This window comes from Lissotriton vulgaris, chromosome 7 (genome assembly GCF_964263255.1).
Source record: "Lissotriton vulgaris chromosome 7, aLisVul1.2, whole genome shotgun sequence".
NCBI lineage: Eukaryota > Metazoa > Chordata > Amphibia > Caudata > Salamandridae > Lissotriton > Lissotriton vulgaris.
The window spans coordinates 1,287,543,733-1,287,561,838 of record NC_141695.1 but is presented as its reverse complement, the minus strand read 5'-3'; the positions used below and the strand labels follow the sequence as shown (position 1 = coordinate 1,287,561,838).

General features: G+C 47.4%; 1 protein-coding gene across 4 annotated transcripts in view; it reads left to right on the top strand.

Moving 5' to 3' along the window:
• The window catches only part of LOC147703427 (uncharacterized), a 176,392-nt gene that overhangs the window by 6,496 nt on the left and 151,790 nt on the right, over positions 1-18,106 (top strand). For 2 of the 4 annotated variants that reach the window (XM_086931864.1, XM_086931866.1), the window contains exons 2-6: positions 9,772-9,898; positions 11,360-11,470; positions 12,410-12,520; positions 14,167-14,280; positions 15,539-15,640. In XM_086931864.1, the coding sequence (XP_086787990.1) occupies positions 9,772-9,898; positions 11,360-11,470; positions 12,410-12,520; positions 14,167-14,280; positions 15,539-15,640 (565 nt within the window). The remainder of the gene's footprint in view (positions 1-9,771; positions 9,899-11,359; positions 11,471-12,409; positions 12,521-14,166; positions 14,281-15,538; positions 15,641-18,106) is intronic. The other 2 variants (XM_086931865.1, XM_086931867.1) reach the window with 2 other exon arrangements.

Sequence of the window (18,106 nt, the reverse complement as noted above, 5' to 3'; positions counted from 1 at the left end):
ACAGCATATAACAGAGACGCGTAGTTGGCCTCACTACAGCGCCCTGCTATTTCAGTTCCAAGAATAATTACAGAGGGTACGGTAACACGTGGTTTCGACCGCCACGGTGTTCCGCCGCCTCAAAAATGCCCAATCCGAAATACTGTGCAAGCAACTGCCCAATACTAAGGCAGCCTGACTCCAAGCCCTTAGAAGACAGAAACACAAACAGCTGACCGCTAAAGCGGCCGGGTACAAAGAACAACAGTACCTGCGGGCGCCGACGCTGTCAATTCCCTTGACAGAATGCGGAAGCTCTCCCCATGAGCCCTGGGGAATAGAGAAAGCCCACAGGAGACACGATACGGCTGGCGTGCAGAGCGTCCGCTCTCACGCCGATGGCAGCAAAAGAATCCAGAATAACGCGCAACAGGAAGCGCGTTGGGACCTAAGTTATGCTTCCTGCGTGACCCCGCCTGCTCATGGGAAATGTAGTTTTCCCATTGCGGTAGGCGCGATGCAACTGCGATCCTGACAGTACATCCCCCCTTCCCTAGCGCCCCCTAGGACCAGGGCGCAGGGGGAACCTACGATGAAAAGCACGTATAGCCGCCGGGGCATGAATGTTCCCCACAGGCTCCCAGGAATCATCCTCCACAGAGTAGCCCTTCCATGACACCAGATACCAAAGGACGCCTCTGCACAGTTTGGAGTCCTTGATACACCGCACCTCGTATTCAGCCCCAGCATCTCCGAGCACCGGAGGTGTGGCCCTCCTTCTTGCCGAATGAGCTGGTTTCAACAAGTGACAATGGAACACAGGATGAATACGCAAAGAACCAGGCAGTTTCAATTTGAAAGCAACAGGGTTGATACGTTTCACAATGGTATAAGGCCCAATGTATCGTGGATGGAACACACTACGCAACTTGAACCGAATGTTGCGAGTCGACAACCAGACCTTATCACCAACCTGGAACGATGGGCCCTCTTTACGATGTTTATCCTCCCATTTCTTGTACACAGCTTTAGCCTTCTCCAGATGCCCCCTGACCTTCTTGTGCAGAACACGGAGCTTCCGTACTTGTCCTAAGACCGTAGGCTGTCGAGACACTTCCTCCGGGATGTGCACAGGAAGGATGCGTGCATCAAACCCATAGGTAGCATGGAAAGGTGAGATCCCCACAGAACAGTGCCACGCGTTATTATAGGCCAGTTCGGCCATCCATAACAGGGAAACCCATGACTCCTGGGCATCCTCGGCAAAACACTGCAGATATTTTTTCAATGTTTGGTTCAACCGTTCTGTTTGCCCGTCCGTCTGCGGATGGAAACTGGTCGAGAGGGAAGACTGTATATGCAATGCCTGACACCACGCCTTCCAGAACCTCGCAATGAACTGGGGGCCCCTGTCAGACACTATAACCTCTGGGACTCCATGTAAACGTATGACGTTGGTTAGCAACAATTGGGCCGTCTGCCCAGCAGTTGGCAAGTTGACACATGGAATAAAGTGGCCTAACTTAGTGAGGCTGTCAATGACCACCAACACCGCTGATTTGCCCTGATCAAGAGGGAGTCCTGTGACAAAATCCAGACTTATTGTCTGCCAAGGTTTCCTAGGGGAAGGCAACGGCATCAACAACCCTTTTTTCTGTCCAGTTGTGTTTTTTGCCCTGGCGCATGTCTCACATTGCCCAATCCATACAGGGACATCGGTGTTAAGTGAGTCCCACCAGAAATGCCGTTTCATGAGCCGCATGGTTTTTTGCACCCCCTGATGTCCTGCTAAAGGGGACTCATGACACCACATGAAGGACTTTTTTCGCAACGCTAGAGAGGGAAGAAACAGTCTGTTGTCTTGAAAAGGCAACCCCTTCACCAAAGTGCGATTACCCCCCATAGTGACCCAACTGACCCAGGCATCATGATTCTTGGCTTGTCGGACAAGGTCCAGAAAGGTATTGGCCTGAATTACACAAATCACTTTCTCGGGACTGACTATTGACACTTTAGCGTCTCCTTTGTCTTTCTCCTCCGACTGGTCTCGTCGGGATAGGGAATCGGCTTTCAGGTTGTCTGTCCCTGGTCTAAAGGTAATGGTGAAATCGTATTCCGCAAAGAAGAGCATCCACCTCATCTGTCTTTGCGTGAGGTGTTTTGCAGTCTTCATGTACTGCAGATTGCGATGGTCTGTATAGACGGTGACAGGGGATCTGGCCCCCCACAGGTACTGCCTCCATTCCTGAAAAGCACGTTTAATGGCTAGCAGTTCCTTCTCGGAGATGGTATAGTTCTGTTCAGGAGGGCTCAGTTTTTTGGACAGATACGCCACGGGGTGTAGCTGTCCAGTGTCCTTATCCCTTTGAGACAATACGGCTCCTATAGCTTCGTCGGAGGCATCCGCTTCAACAACATAAGGATGTTCTGGTCTAGGATGTGCCAAGATGGGAGCCGTCGTGAAAGCCTCCTTTAGATACTGGAATGCTGCTGTGGCTTCGAGTGACCACTCGAACTGCACACCTTTACGCAACAATCTCGTCAAGGGGACTGCTACTTGGGAGAACCGTGCTATAAATCGGCGGTAATAGTTGGCGAAGCCTAAAAATCTTTGCACGTCCTTCACACAGGTAGGTGTAGACCACTCCTGTACCGCCTGTACCTTTCTATCGGACATTTGCAGTCCCTTGTGACTGAGCATGACTCCTAAGAACTCAACCTTTTCCACACTGAACTCGCACTTGCTCAACTTGCAGAACAAACGGTTTTCTCTCAATCTTTGGAGTACCTCAATTACGTGTTGTGTATGGTCCTTGACGTTTTCCGAGTAAATCAGGATATCGTCAATGTATACCACAGCACTGATATCCACCACATCCTTCAAAACATCATTCAAAAAGTATTGAAATGCCGCTGGGGCGTTACACAGCCCGAACGGCATCACAGTGTATTCATACAAGCCGTATCTCGTTTTGAAGGCGGTTTTCCATTCGTCCCCCTCGCGAACCCGGACCAAGTGATATGCCCCCCTTAGGTCCAATCTGGTAAAAACCTTGGCATATCGTACTTGGTCCAGCAAAACAGAAATAAGTGGCAGTGGGTATCGGTTTCTGATGGTGTTTTTGTTAAGCATACGATAATCCACACAGGCCCTTAAATCTCCGTTGGTTTTTTTAATGATAAAGAGGGGCGAGGCAGCAGGGGATCTGGATGGGCGTATGAAGCCGATGTCCACATAATGGTCCAAGTACTCCTTCAGATGAGTAGTCTCAGGGTCGGACAATGCATAAACCCTACAGGATGGTATGGTGGCTCCCTCCACTAGATCAATCCTACAATCATATGGTCTATGCGGAGGGAGATTCTCAGCCTGACTTTCGCTGAAGACATCCCTGTAAGCCCTATATTCCAGGGGTAAACACACGTCTTTCTCAGCAGCTGTTGCAACCACCAAAGGAAGAACAGACGGAGAGAACCCGACGCCCTCTTCCATATGATCTTTACATTCCTCAGACAAGAAACGAATCGACTTCTCCTTCCAGTCGATGGAGGGATTATGATAACTAAGCCAAGGCATACCGAGAATTATCTCGTATTGAGGGGCTTCGATGATGTTAAGCACCAGTTCTTCCCTATGCCTGCCGTCAGGTACAGCAACAGAAAGTGTTACCCTCTCAGTTTGTTCTGTTATGAGGCCTGATATCAGTGGTTTTCCATCCACCGCCAATACTTCCTCAGGGGTATCTCTGGGTACCCTGTCTATAGACAAAGAGGACACAAGCCCACTATTAATGAAATTCCCTGTGGCCCCCGAGTCTATCATAACCGTGACATTGTATACCTGCAACTGACACTCCAGCCTCATGGGCAGCAGTATATGGGATTCGGATTCATGTAGAGTTAACACCGTTAGCGATGGCACCTTCCAAGGCTGAGGTTCTTTTTGGTCTCTCTCTCCCTGAGCACCAGCCTCTTCAAGAACGTTGCCCGCTGCTATGGCTACACTTTTATTACGAGACCATGACCCAGTGTTTCTGGATTTGGAAGGGCAGTTCCTTACATAATGTCCCTTTTTGCCGCAGTACAGGCAAAGACCTGCAACACGACGACTCTTTCTCTTCCCTGGTTAGTGGGGACCGAACTGCACCAATTTCCATCGGTTCAGGTTGTGCATCTGCAGAAGGCAAAGGCCTACGTGGACCCCATTCCGACCGGGGGGGCCCCCTATCCCATCGTCTCCTATCCCCTCCTCTGTCTGCCATTCTACCATCCAATCTTAGAGTCAAGTTTACCATGTCTACACAAGTGGTTGGTTGGGGATCTATCTGAGCAATGACGTCTTTAAGACCATCCCTCAAACCCTGGTAAAATAAGGACATCCTTTTCTCTTCCGGCCATGAAGTTTCTGACACCAGACGGTTGAACTTGGTAAGATACTTTATCAAATCTGACCGCCCCTGCCTTAGTTCCAGGAGTTCTCTATCTGCGCTGAAGGTGGTTGCCCTTCGATCAAACACCTTCTCGAATTCAGTTCGAAAAGTTGCCCAATCGGAGAGCATTGGGTCGTCATTCCGTACCAAAGGTACAGCCCAATTGGCTGCATCCCCTGTCAGGAACGAAATCGCAAAAGCCACCCTAGAATGGTTGTTAGGGAACGAGGCAGGTTTACATGAAAAGTGCAACATGACTTGCGTTATGAACGCCTGAGTTTTGGATGGATCCCCGGAATACCTCTCCGGACTAGCTAGAGGAATAGGGGGGGGGAACCGTTACTTGTACCTGGGGTACCGATGTAGAAAAGGGATTCCTAGATAACTTATCTACTTTTTCTCTGAGTGCTGCCGCCTCTGCTTTAGAGGAGGCCAGCTCCTGCTGCACTACAAGCAGTGCCTGCAGAACATCATCCATGGTGGCCATATTGCAACAACTGGACCGGGCAGAGCAACGTTCGTGGGCGCGTTATTCTGTCAGGTTTACTCCGCGGGATCCAGCCGATGCAATTATGGTTCCACCTCCCAATGTCACCAACACCCTGAAGTATAAGCACAGGGTGTTCGAGCCATTAGGCGAGGGAGAAAAATAACAAACTAAAATAAAAAATGTGGGATGGGTAAAGGTAGGGTCAGCAGGGAAAGGACGCCTGTAACAGAAGACAAGACAGATTTCAGTCAAGTGCTTACTAGCATTTAGTACTACTCTCATAAGGTCTCACTAATAAGGCATGCACATGGATAAGTACCTGAGCAGAAAGAAAACCCGACCTTGGTTAGAAAACATCTACAATCCTTCTGTCATAATCTGTGAGGAAGGCCTAAGGAACACATAGATATATGGTAAATGAACACAGTTCTGTATTAACATACACACACACACCGTACTGAGACACTTAACCCAACACTCACAACATACCACAGAATTCGTCATATGACTCAATGTATAAAGGGGGTCCAAAGATATCCAAAGAAAGTAAAGATGCTCCACCACAAGGTAAATAAGGATACGGTAGTGTGTAGGAAGCAAGAACTACAACACTCCGCTCTCTATATAACAACCCAAAAGTATATGCCTGGAAAATGCCAAAACAGGAAAACGTAGTTGCGACCACCACTGAGTTCTGTTAACAATACATCCACTGGAAGACAGGACCATAAGACCAGGGGTAATGTGTAGTTCCTTCACTACACGCCCTGATCCTTATTTCCTTATATGCAAATATATACAGCATATAACAGAGACGCGTAGTTGGCCTCACTACAGCGCCCTGCTATTTCAGTTCCAAGAATAATTACAGAGGGTACGGTAACACGTGGTTTCGACCGCCACGGTGTTCCGCCGCCTCAAAAATGCCCAATCCGAAATACTGTGCAAGCAACTGCCCAATACTAAGGCAGCCTGACTCCAAGCCCTTAGAAGACAGAAACACAAACAGCTGACCGCTAAAGCGGCCGGGTACAAAGAACAACAGTACCTGCGGGCGCCGACGCTGTCAATTCCCTTGACAGAATGCGGAAGCTCTCCCCATGAGCCCTGGGGAATAGAGAAAGCCCACAGGAGACACGATACGGCTGGCGTGCAGAGCGTCCGCTCTCACGCCGATGGCAGCAAAAGAATCCAGAATAACGCGCAACAGGAAGCGCGTTGGGACCTAAGTTATGCTTCCTGCGTGACCCCGCCTGCTCATGGGAAATGTAGTTTTCCCATTGCGGTAGGCGCGATGCAACTGCGATCCTGACACCAATAGCTCCAACTTTAACAAAGACGAGACCATTGCATTGCAAATTCTTGTCTTCTTTTTAGGACAGGCTTCTTTATTTATTGATTTGCTTTTTCTATAGTACGGAATTCGATAGGTCGCAATTTAAAATAGAATATAGTAATCAGAAAGGGAATGGTCAATCTGTTCTTTGAGGAGTCTAGATGGTTTATAGGAACTTGGAAGCCCATTATTGGTTACAGTTGAGATGCTCCTTGAAAATATGCCTTCTCCCTTTTTCAGAACACGGGAGTTATAGGACTTGCCTGTTGTTTTGGAAGTATGCTATTTCAGATTCAGGATACGTTGTTAAAAGTCTTCTCTGAGTGTTCATTGTTTTGCTCAGACTTCCTTGGATCCTAGTGTTGCATTGACCCTTGCAGATATTCAATAGCTCTGCTCTCAAGGTTTGTATTTGATTTAGAAGGTATTCAAAATGATACAGGCTGGATGAGCAAGCATGTTATATTCCCTCAAGGTTGAAGGGATGTGGTGGAATGTCTTTGGCTTTTGGGATGTGCGAGAATCTGGGGGATTATGTTTAGTTGGTACAGGGTGGAGTGAAGGGACCTAATTATCAAGGCATGGCCCCTAAATTAGTGGGCGTTGATCACAGCATTAGGATACCCTCCTGAGTGAATCATGAGCTATACAAATGCACATAACAGTAGTGCTGAAGTCTACTTAATGCTGGTATGGTTCAGCCCTTTTGTAGGTCTCGCCGCTGGTCTGGCCAGACCTTAACTAAGAAGGGCTTCAAAAAATGCTACCGCCGGCTACAGCTTGCAGTGCATGTGCGCAGGCGTGCTTAGGAGCAGACCTCGTCATGCTCATTAAGCGCCCGCGATCACTTTCACTTTCGTCCGCGATCACTTTCCCGGCGCCCCTTTGATGTTCTCGTTCAAAGAACACCAAACATCAAAGAACTTGTTGTTGTGTTAATGCTTTGCTGCTGCCTGTTTGACTTACAACGTGCTTTCTCTTTCCACAAACTTGATGTTTGTGTTCCTTTATTTTTAGATGCTTTTAGTATTACTATCACAACCACACACACAGCCACATGTACAACCACACACACACACAACCACAATCACAACCAGAGACACAGCCACACATACAACCACACACACAACCAAAACCACACACACAACCACACCCATAGCCACACACACAACCACACAATCACACACACAACCACACACACAACCACACACACAACCACACACACACACAACCACACACACAACCACACACACACACAACCACAACCACACACACAACCACACCCATAGCCACACACACACAAGAACCACACAACCACACACACAAACACACAACCCCACACACACAACCACAACCACACACACTACCACACACGACCACACACGACCACACCCAACCAACCACACGCACAACCACAACCACACACACAACCACACCCAACCACACACACAAACAAACACAACCACACACACACAACCACACCCACGATCACACACACAACCCCAACCACACACAACCACACACACAACCTCACACAAAACCTCACACACATCACACAACCACACCCAGCCACACACACAACCACACACACACACAACCACACACAACCACAACCACACACAACATACACAAACACAACTCACACAACCACACACACAACACACACAACCACACACACAACACACAAGCACACACACAACCACAACCACAAACACAATCACACACAACCACACACACATAACCACACACACAACCGTACACTGCCACAACCACACACACAACCACAAACACAACAAACACAACCACACACACAACCACAACCACACACACAACCACACACACACAACCACAAGCACACCCACAACCACACACACAACTACACACACACAACCACACACACACAACCACTCAAAAACCACCCACAACCACACACACGACCACACACGTGACCACACACACACACACACATACACAACCACACACACACACACACAACCACATACAGCCACCACCACACACACAAACACACACACAACCACACACACACAACCACACACTCAACCACACCCAACCACACATACACACCCACACCCACAACCACACCGGCACCGGCACCCACAACCGCACCCACAACTGCACCCACACCCAACCACAACCACACCCACAAAACACCCACAACCACACACACACAACCACACACACACACAACCACACACAACCACATACACACACACACACACACACAACCACACACACACACAACCACATACACAACCACACCAAGCATTGGCATAGCCAATAGGTCTCGCCTTTGGGACCTTATAAGTGTTAAGCCACGGAACAGTTGATGTGGTTGCACCAAGGATTTTGGGCCGCATAACTAAATACTTAGAAGGTCCCAAAAGCGGGACCTATTGGCTATGCCAATGCTTGTTTAGGGTAGACAGTTGGCACCAAGTTGTCTTTCTTTCCATGGTAATGTAAGCTTTGACGAACATGTTGGAGTTGACGGTGAATCTGACCGATTTTGACTTTGTGGTGAGAATCTGTCCATCTTCATGTGGGAGCTGTAGGAGATGTTGGCAAAGCAAATAGCTTCCTTCTTGATAAAGTTCAGCTTCAGATATGTGCTTGACACTATTCGAGTTGCAGTCTGTGGATTCTTTAGGCACAGTTGATTGCCACTGGTGTACTGGTTAATGTTGATTCCATGGTTGGCAAGGAGAACTTTGATCAGCCTCAAGAATAGACTGATGATTAGTTTGGAGTTGAAGGATCCTTTAAGGACTTGGGATTGAAGACTTAGAACAGGGTATGGTGTTAATGGAACCTGTCACATTCAGAAGGTGTAAATGAGGGTTTGAGGGTCAACACTTTCAAGGACTTCCAAGACATCAATTAGTACTGACCATGAGTGCCTCATTTATGACCCGAACGGAAGCCTTCGCGGTGTTGCATTGTACCCAAACCTGACACTTGGTAATTTTTAGATCAAGCCTGTGACAACGCATGCGCTCTCCCTCTCTCTTGCGAGCCTATTGTTTACAATAAAGGGCATGGAGCCCGCCCTTTGCTTGCCACTGTTTGCTTCAGTGTCACTCTTCTTTGCTGCCTCCTAATTGGCCAGTGCTGGCCAAGTGTCACATCTGTTCTTTTCGGTGGATCATTTACCAAGCACAGATTGATACAACTTAATTAGAGCCAGTCTATGTTCACGCTGTGATTTAGGTACGATTTATTCTGCCCCCTCCCACTTACCCTATTTCCACACAGTGCTCCCTTCCTCGCACCTCCCTCATCTGCAGCATTTAATCAAAAAATCTCACATAGAGGGAGACCTATTGGCTTTGCTAATGCATGTTAAAGATGTTGATGTCCATTAGCTCATGTCATTGTATTTCTGCTGTTTTTCTGCTTTTATTCTAATGAGAAGGTGGTGAGTGAATCCTTGCACTTTGAATCAATACACGTTCACTGCATTTTATATATTACTTGAAGGAGTTTCTCGTTGACTGATAGAACCTTTTCTCTTCCAGGTGCAGATCACCTTCCATGATGCTCCTGCCTATTTCTCTGACGAGGAATGGAAGCTTTTACATGACTGGCAAAAGGAACTTTATAGGAATGTGATGAAGGAAATCCACCAAGCTTTGATCTCACTGGGTAAATCTATACTATCTATTGACAGCTTTTAGAATCAAATGCTTACATTTCTGATTATTACATGATTTTCTAAATTAATGTGCTTTTGATTCAGTCAAGGATGTAGCTCATTTCACTAGTTTTTAAAATGGCCAAGCACTTGTGGATAAACCTGGGTGTAACAGGTCAGGTGTTAGGGAATCAGGGTTTGATGAGTAAGATAAATAACAGTAGGACAGTGACTTACTACTTTGGGCTGGTGAGCGATTCATATTCACTGAAGTCTCACCTGTATATTTTGGAATTTTCATCAATACCTTTGATCTAGTGTTGTTGTGTCTCTGACAACGGAAGACCCACTTTCCTATGGATTTAGGGACACACACCAGTGTAGTTTATTTTGACGACAAAGAGTGACCAAGTAGCTTTATAGTTTTCACCTATATTTTTTACTCTAGCATGTTGGGCTTAATGAACCTGCCTATTTACCTTGTAACTTTGTAATCACCTGTGGCTGCCACATCCACAGATTTACCTCTGGGCTCAAAGAGGCGTGTTTATTTAAGTGCTTTTTAGAGAAAGTAGTGCACCTCTCCCAACAACAAAATGGTCTTCAAAAATATTATTGACTGATATTCACTATCGTGTTGTCTCTAGATGTCCCCTATATATCAGTGGAAAAGGACGACTCTGAGATGCTGTATAAATAAAAATTATGTCAAACCCTCAACCACATCATGCATCCTGCCACATCATTGGGTTTGCTCCTGTGTGGGAACGGATGCCAAATGCATGTTTAAATGGTGAAATATGGTTGTCAAAAGGTATGTCTTTTTCCAGAGGTCAATAAGGCAGAAAGAAGCGTCTCTTAGGTACTTCTCTCAACTTCCTCCCCTTTGCCCTAGCCTCCCTCAGTGGCGTTGGCGGAAACCCTAGAATCACTATGACTAAGTCACCTAAAGAATAACTATCAAACTAAAATTGTATTGGAGTGGGTTAATTAATTTTATTTCTTCCCCCTGCAAAATTTTAAAAAGACTGAGATGAATTTGAACATTTCTCTACCTCTAGTCATTTTTTTTGTTTTACAATTCAAACTTCTTCCTGCCCGGTGTACATTTCTATACAACTCCTTCAATAGTTTTTTTGTTTCAATTTCAATTCTTCTCTATTCATTGTTTTGTCTCCATACATGACTTTGCTTTTCTATTCACTATTTTCTCTTTATCAAACTATTTACCACTCAACTAAGATTGCCTCTTCACCAATGTTTGAAATGCTTGTTGTAGTCTTGTCTCTGTACTTTTCTCCATACTGTAGTAGACATTACTCTCTCTGTAGGTCTGTCTGAATGTAATTTATTTCTCGGCATTTGTCTTACTGACTTGAACATAAGTTCTTGTTGCTCTTGTGCCATAAATATACATTTGTAGTTTTTCATTGTAAAGGAGCTGTGGGTAAATTGATTTGTCATTGATGCAGGTCCTCTTATTACAACAACCATCTCTTCATTGAGAGAGAAAGACAAGCAAGATCAATGCTCGAGCAGCCCCAAGGATATGCATGCAAGATATATTATTCCTGATTCGCTAAGTAAGTGAGATCTGCATTAGCTGCTTCTTGACATAATTGGTTTATTTTTGTATCACACACACACAGGTGCACATATGATCATCCGGAGGCTGACTTTTTGTTGGCATTTGTGTACAGTAGGGCCTTGTATCTCTGTATGCTGTATAAATAAAAATTATGTCAAACCCTCAACCACATCATGCAGCCTGCCACATCATTGGGTTTGCGCCTGTGTGGGAACGGATGTCAAAAGCACGTTTAAATGGTGAAATATGGTGGCCAAAAGGCATGTCTTTTTTCAGAGGTCACTAAAACAGAAAGAAGCGTCATTTAGGTACTTCTCTCAACTTCCTCCCCTTTGCCCAAGCCTCCCTCAGTGGCGGTGGCGGAATCCCTAGTCTCACTATGACTAAGGTATTGTCACCTAAAGAATAACTATCAAACTACAATTGTATTGGAGTAAGTTAATTAATTTTATTTCTTCCCCCAGCAAAATTTAAAAAAGACAGAGATGAATTTGCACATTTCTCTACCTCTAGTCTTTTTTTTGTTTGTTTCCCAATTCAAGCTTCTCCCTGCACTGTGAACATTTCTATTCAACTCCTTCAATAGTTTTTTTGTTTACATTTCAATTCTTCTTTATTCGTTGTTTTGTCTCCATACATGGCTTTGCTTTTCTATTCACTATTTTCTCTTTATCAAACTATTTACCACTCTGCTAAGATTGCCTCTTCACCAGTGTTTGAAATGCTTGTTGTAATCTTGTCTCTGTACTTTTCTCCATACTTTAGTAGACATTACTCTCTCTAGGTCTGTCTGTGTGTAATTTATTTGTGGGTATTTGTCTTACTGACTTGAACATTAGTTCTTGTTGCTCTTGTGCCATAAATATACATTTGTCGTTTTTCATTATAAAGGAACTGTGGGTAAATTTGTAACATTAGTTTGTTTTTGATGCAGGTCCTCTTATTACAACAACCATCTCTTCATTGAGAGCGAAAGAAAAGCAAGAGCAATGTTCGAGCAGCCCCAAGGATATGCATGCAAGATATATTATTCCTGATTCGCCAAGTAAGTGAGATCTGCATTAGCTGCTTTCTGACATAATTGGTTTATTTTTGTATCACACACACAGGTGCACATATGATCATCCGGAGGCTGACTTTTTGTTGGTATTTGTGTACGGTATGGACTTGTATCTCTGTTGGCTGTCAGCTGGTTCACTTCCACATGATTGCAAGATTTTCATATCACAACAGAGTATGCATTGACCTGTGATTATCTGTTTTGGGTATTAAGACTTTGCTGTAAGTTGTGCCTAATGTGAGATTTGGTGATGACTCTTATCCAAAAGGACTGTTGATGTTTTGTTGAATGGCTGAGTGAGAATAGCCTTTTCATTGTGCTGTTGGTATATGTTTTGAATGTTACAGGGTTGTGGTTGGGGGTTTTGCAGAATGCTTTCACATCTAGCTCTCAGCATACCCCTTGCTTGGAAGTTACACATAGTGTTGCTATTGTTACAGAATTTTAGAGCTCAGGACGAAATCTGAGAGGTGTACAGAACAGTAATCTCCTTGGGTTTGTGATAAGGATGTCTCTTTTATGGTTAGTTCAGTTGGTCTGTCAATAGTAATATGTTAATGGCTCTATGTGTGATATTCTGTCCTGATGAGTTTGTTGAGTTTCTATGGCATCTCAAAGTAGCTAGTACAATAACTGGGAATGTGATAGGCTTTCAGTGTATTGACTTTGATCTGTTTCTCTGCTGGTGAGATATGGAAGAGTATGGAATTCAAGAATAATGTTTATCTATGCTATGTGAGTGTGTATGTGCTCTGGTGTATGGAATGTATTCTGTTTCTGTGTGGCGTATTTTGTTGGCACGCGATGTTGGGGGTCACATGACAGCCATGTATATGATATATCTGTGCTGTATTGGATATATGCGAATTGGCCGTTCTCATGTGTTCTACTGCTTCCATGCAGAACATGACTAGGAAACTCATTATGTATATTCATGCTCACAGAATGCTTAGTTTTGTAATTGAGTACCGGCAGGGTATATGACTGAAACATAGGCAGTAGGTTCAGCAAAAAGAGACAACAGCACCCGGTTATGTTTGCACTATGTACATACCAATACCTGTGCACCAAAAATGTTTTGAAGCAACTTGTACAATCCTGGAAGTCGCACACGTGTAACTGTAGAGCCACCACTTCCATATTGGCTGTCAGAAGAGCAGTAACTAGTGTGGGGAAGGGTGTTGATGTTGGAAGTGTAGGTAAACGAAAAGAAAGCAAAGAGAATACTTTGAAATGCAAGCCCAAGGAGGGGCTTAGGGGAGCAGGATGAGCATGATATCTTAGGGTGAATAAAGACATATGAACTCTGAAGTAAGAGAGTATAGAAGAGGCATTTCAAAGAGGGAGGGAGGCACCAATGAGAGAGAGAAAGGAATCGCGATACATGATTTAGAGTGTAAAGTGGGAGAGACATGGAAAAGAGAGGACTGGGCAAGGTAGTAGGTATACTTATGGGAGACAGAAATTAAAAAATGTCCATGCAAGAAGGAACAAGGGAGACTACCATGAACGACAGAGAATGATGAAGAAAGCAAGAAGAATGATGGGGACACCTAGGAGACCGAGATAAAACTGAAAGCGAATAGAGATGTATTAAGGTGTGTAAACCACAGATATGTTTATCCATGCAGCAGGTGGCGAAATTACCAATCCTGATGAGGCTAGATTCAAAGGAAAAGAAGCCCTTGATCTGAACTATTCTCACGACACAGAAGGAAGACAAAGAAATGTCTGCCAGAGCAAAGGTAGGCTTGTTCAGTGCATTGATGTACTTACTGCAGTTCTCTCTCTCCATCCCCTCGTCAATGCCTTGATTAGTATGTAACCTCACTGAACCTGATCAAATGTTGAATCTTGATAATTAATTACCCAAAAGCCAGATGCTTCTTGAATTCTATAGAACATGTTCAAAACCAGGCACCACTCAAAAACAGGGTTCCCCTTGCCTTATTAAGCCATTTCTATACTATTATGAGGTCTCAGTCGGAAAGGAAGACGATGGCTTCGGAGCTCATTTGCGATAGACCAGTGTATTAATGCTGCTGCATAAATCTGTGTGCAAACTCCACAGCATAGGATTACATTCCAGTAAGGGCATCTATTACTTCTATTCTATCAGTGGAGAAGTGTGGCTCAACGGTTAGAGGCGGCAGACCCGGAGGCAGAGGTCTGCCCGGGACCAGGGTTCAATTCCCGACGCGGCCGGGGCCAATGTCAGCGGCCCGATAAATCTCGCCTCGGTGCCACTCTAACCATGGGGTCCCACGCTGCAACTCTGGGCAATAGCTTGCTTAATCTCCACTCCGGCCCCATCACCACCGGGGATTCCTGGCTGCACCTTGGGAATGCCCAGTAAAGGGACCATCTCACAGGGAAAGCCCGGACGGGTTCCCCAGTGGTACAGCGCTGGGACGCTCCAGGGTAACCACACGCTCTATAAATCCAACATTCATTCATTCATTCATCCTGTCATCTGATATTGATAAATTGTATCCTAGTGAGTTGACCCATACTAACTGCTGGTATTTACACAAGTACAAGCTCCATGGCCGTGTCAGCAAGAGTAAATAAAAAGCAAGCAATGTTAGAAGATTGCAAATAGAAGAGGTAATCTAGAGCACCAGCAGGTTCCAATGTTTTAATCCTTGAAATTCATTTGAAAAGCAATTATTTGCTTAAAAAACAGTGGCTTCGGCACAGTAAGTCTTCTGTAATCTTTAGCCAAAATCTAAGAGCCTTAAACATATGTGTAACTTAGAGACTGAGTAATGTTTATCCGAGGTGTCCGTTGTAAAGTGCTGGGATCTAAGACTGAATCCAGATGACTAAGTGTAAAAGGGATAAACCTTTGTCTTTCCCTTTGCCTAATTTGAGGTTAAAACACTGTAAACAATTGATCACAATTGCAGGAAACATTGAAATTTCAAAATGGTATTTCACTCAAGTTTAATTGTCAAAATGATGCACTTTCTGGAAAAAGAACCGTGCTCTTGTATTCCCTAGGAATGGCAATTTTCAAAAAAGTCAAAAGAAGAAAAGAGCGTGTGATATTAATTGATGATTTTGAGCAAGAGGTGGAAGAAAGGGGAACCAACCCCACATTAGGTAAGTTGAACATGCCCCCTCATTCATATCTGGATAACATATGACGATGAGGGATTCCTCCTTGAAAACGTACATATGATGTCATGTTTTTTCTCTTATATGAGTGATATTTTTTTTTAGGGGCGTGGCTTAGCAAGCCACGATGGCGGCTGTGTCCTGCTGAGGCTCCGCGATCGGGCTAGCATCCAGCCCAGTTCCCGAGATCGCCGGGAGCCTCAGCCCACTGAATAGGCACCTGGGATCCCCCGTGCACTGGGGCGCCGCTTCAACGACCTCCGGCGGCGGCGGACGAACAGCACGGACCGACCTCTACAAGCCCGGAGCCGAGCGCCTCAATCCAAGATGGCGGGCGCGACCCTGTCCGGCGGACACTCATGCCACCGGGAGCTGACCCGGTGATTGAAAGCCCCAAGAGACAGAGCTGACGGGCGCCTACGAGGGGCCCCAGAACAACAACGGGACCGACCCCCCCGGAGTGCGCGCCGGACGGCGCCTCCCCGTGATTCAACATCCCGGTGCGCAAGATGGCGGCCGCCGCACCGGGGCTCCACTACATCGGCACTATGGCCTCACCGAGAGCCTGATCGTCCCCCCGGCACCGGCAGACTCACCAGGCGCGGAAGGTCGGCGGACGCGCTGTGGATGTGGTGGTGTGCCGTCCAGTGGTCGACAACGTGCGAGCGAGGGCGGTGAGTGCCCGTCCCTCCCCCCCTCCCTCAGAGGTCTCGGCGCCTGTGGCCCCCCCCCTACAACCTCGGGGGCTCCGTGAGGCGCCGAGGCACACGCCGCTGACTGACCCGAGGACCCAGAGCACCTCCACTACCCCGCGCCGAGCGCCAGCTCCGGGTGCCTGACCCTAAGATGGCGCCCACGGAGCCCTAGACTCCAGGAGCAGCGCGAGCCTCACCACGGGAGCAGGGGCGGCTCCTCCCAAACTCGAGTCACTGCCAACGGCCGCCCACTATTCCGGAGCCCCTTTGAACTCCCACCACCTGACCTCTGGCCCTCCCGGCCGCCACTGACGCTGTGCCACGCGCCAAGGGGGGCCCACGGGGCCTTTTTGACACCGGGACCACCGGACCCGATGGCCTCGGACCACCTCTGAACCAGAAGGCGCTCCCTGAGACGAGGAGGGACCGCCCCGGAGCCTGGGGAGACAGGAGTGGCCGGCTGCCATTGAACTTGCCCGTGGCCCAGCTGCGTCGGCCTGCTGTGCCCAGAGTACACGGCGGCCCGGTGGCCCACTTACCGGCACCTATGGGGAAGACAAAAGCCTCGCAGATGACGGCTGTCCCTGAAACGGCCGTCGAAAAGATGCCACACACAAGGACGTGGACGCAAGCCAATGCGTCGCAAACAGACCCTGCGCTTACGGCGAAACTGGACCAGGTGTTGGCGGCGATCGAAATGTCTCGCCTCTCCATGGAAGAAAGACTGGGCGCCCTGACGACGGACATTGGTCTGATCCGCGACGATCATCGTAAACTGGCGGACAGGGTGAGGGAAGGAGAACGAACTGTGACCGAGCTGCAACCCGTGGTGAAGATGCAGGAGGAAGACATGAGAGAGGTCCTACGCCGCGTGGAAGCCCTGGAAGAACGCACGGTGGACTTGGAAGGACGCTCGAGAAGATGTAATATCCGCGTTCTGGGCCTGCCGGAGGGGATTGAAAATTCGGATCCTCTGACCTATATGGAATCCTGGACTAGATCGTTCACCCCAGAGAGCGAGCGATCACCGTACTTCTCCATCGAAAGGGCCCACAGAGTCCCGGCCCGGGCGCCCAAACCCGGCCTCCCCCCACGACCCATGCTGGCTAAATTCTTGCACTTCCGTGACCGAGATGCGGTGCTCCGCGCGGCCCGGGCGGCTGGCCCCCTGCAGGTGGAGGATCAACATGTTATGGTGTTCCCAGACTACGCCCGGGAGGTCCAGCAGCGGCGTTCCACCTTCCTGGAAATCAAAAGGCGCCTTCGTGCCAACGATCTACAGTACTCCCTGCTGTTTCCAGCCCGCCTTAAAGTGCTGCACAACGGGAAAGCCCTTTTCTTCACCACGGCGGCGGAAGCACAAGATTGGACTGAATTCCACTGCCCACTGCTTCCTAAGCCCGGACCCCAGAAGACCCGCAACAACGACTCCAGGAGATCTAGACGACGGGGCGTGAGCCGCGCCCGATCCGGCCGCCCCAAAAGCCAGGGGTCTTCCCCCACGGGGTCACCCGACCTCACGCAAATCATGCAAGAACGACGGGACGCCCTACGAGCGGTGACCGAACTGCACATGTCACCCCCAGCTTCGGACCTGGAAGGTCGTCCACACCTGTTCACCCCAGAGAAAGACCGAGACAGCGATGGAACGATGTCAGGATTTGGCCCAATCTCTTCCCCCCTCCTGGCGGCACCTGCACTGGACGCTACCCTGGCCAGCCAACCTAACGCCTCGTCATAAACATTGAACTATTAA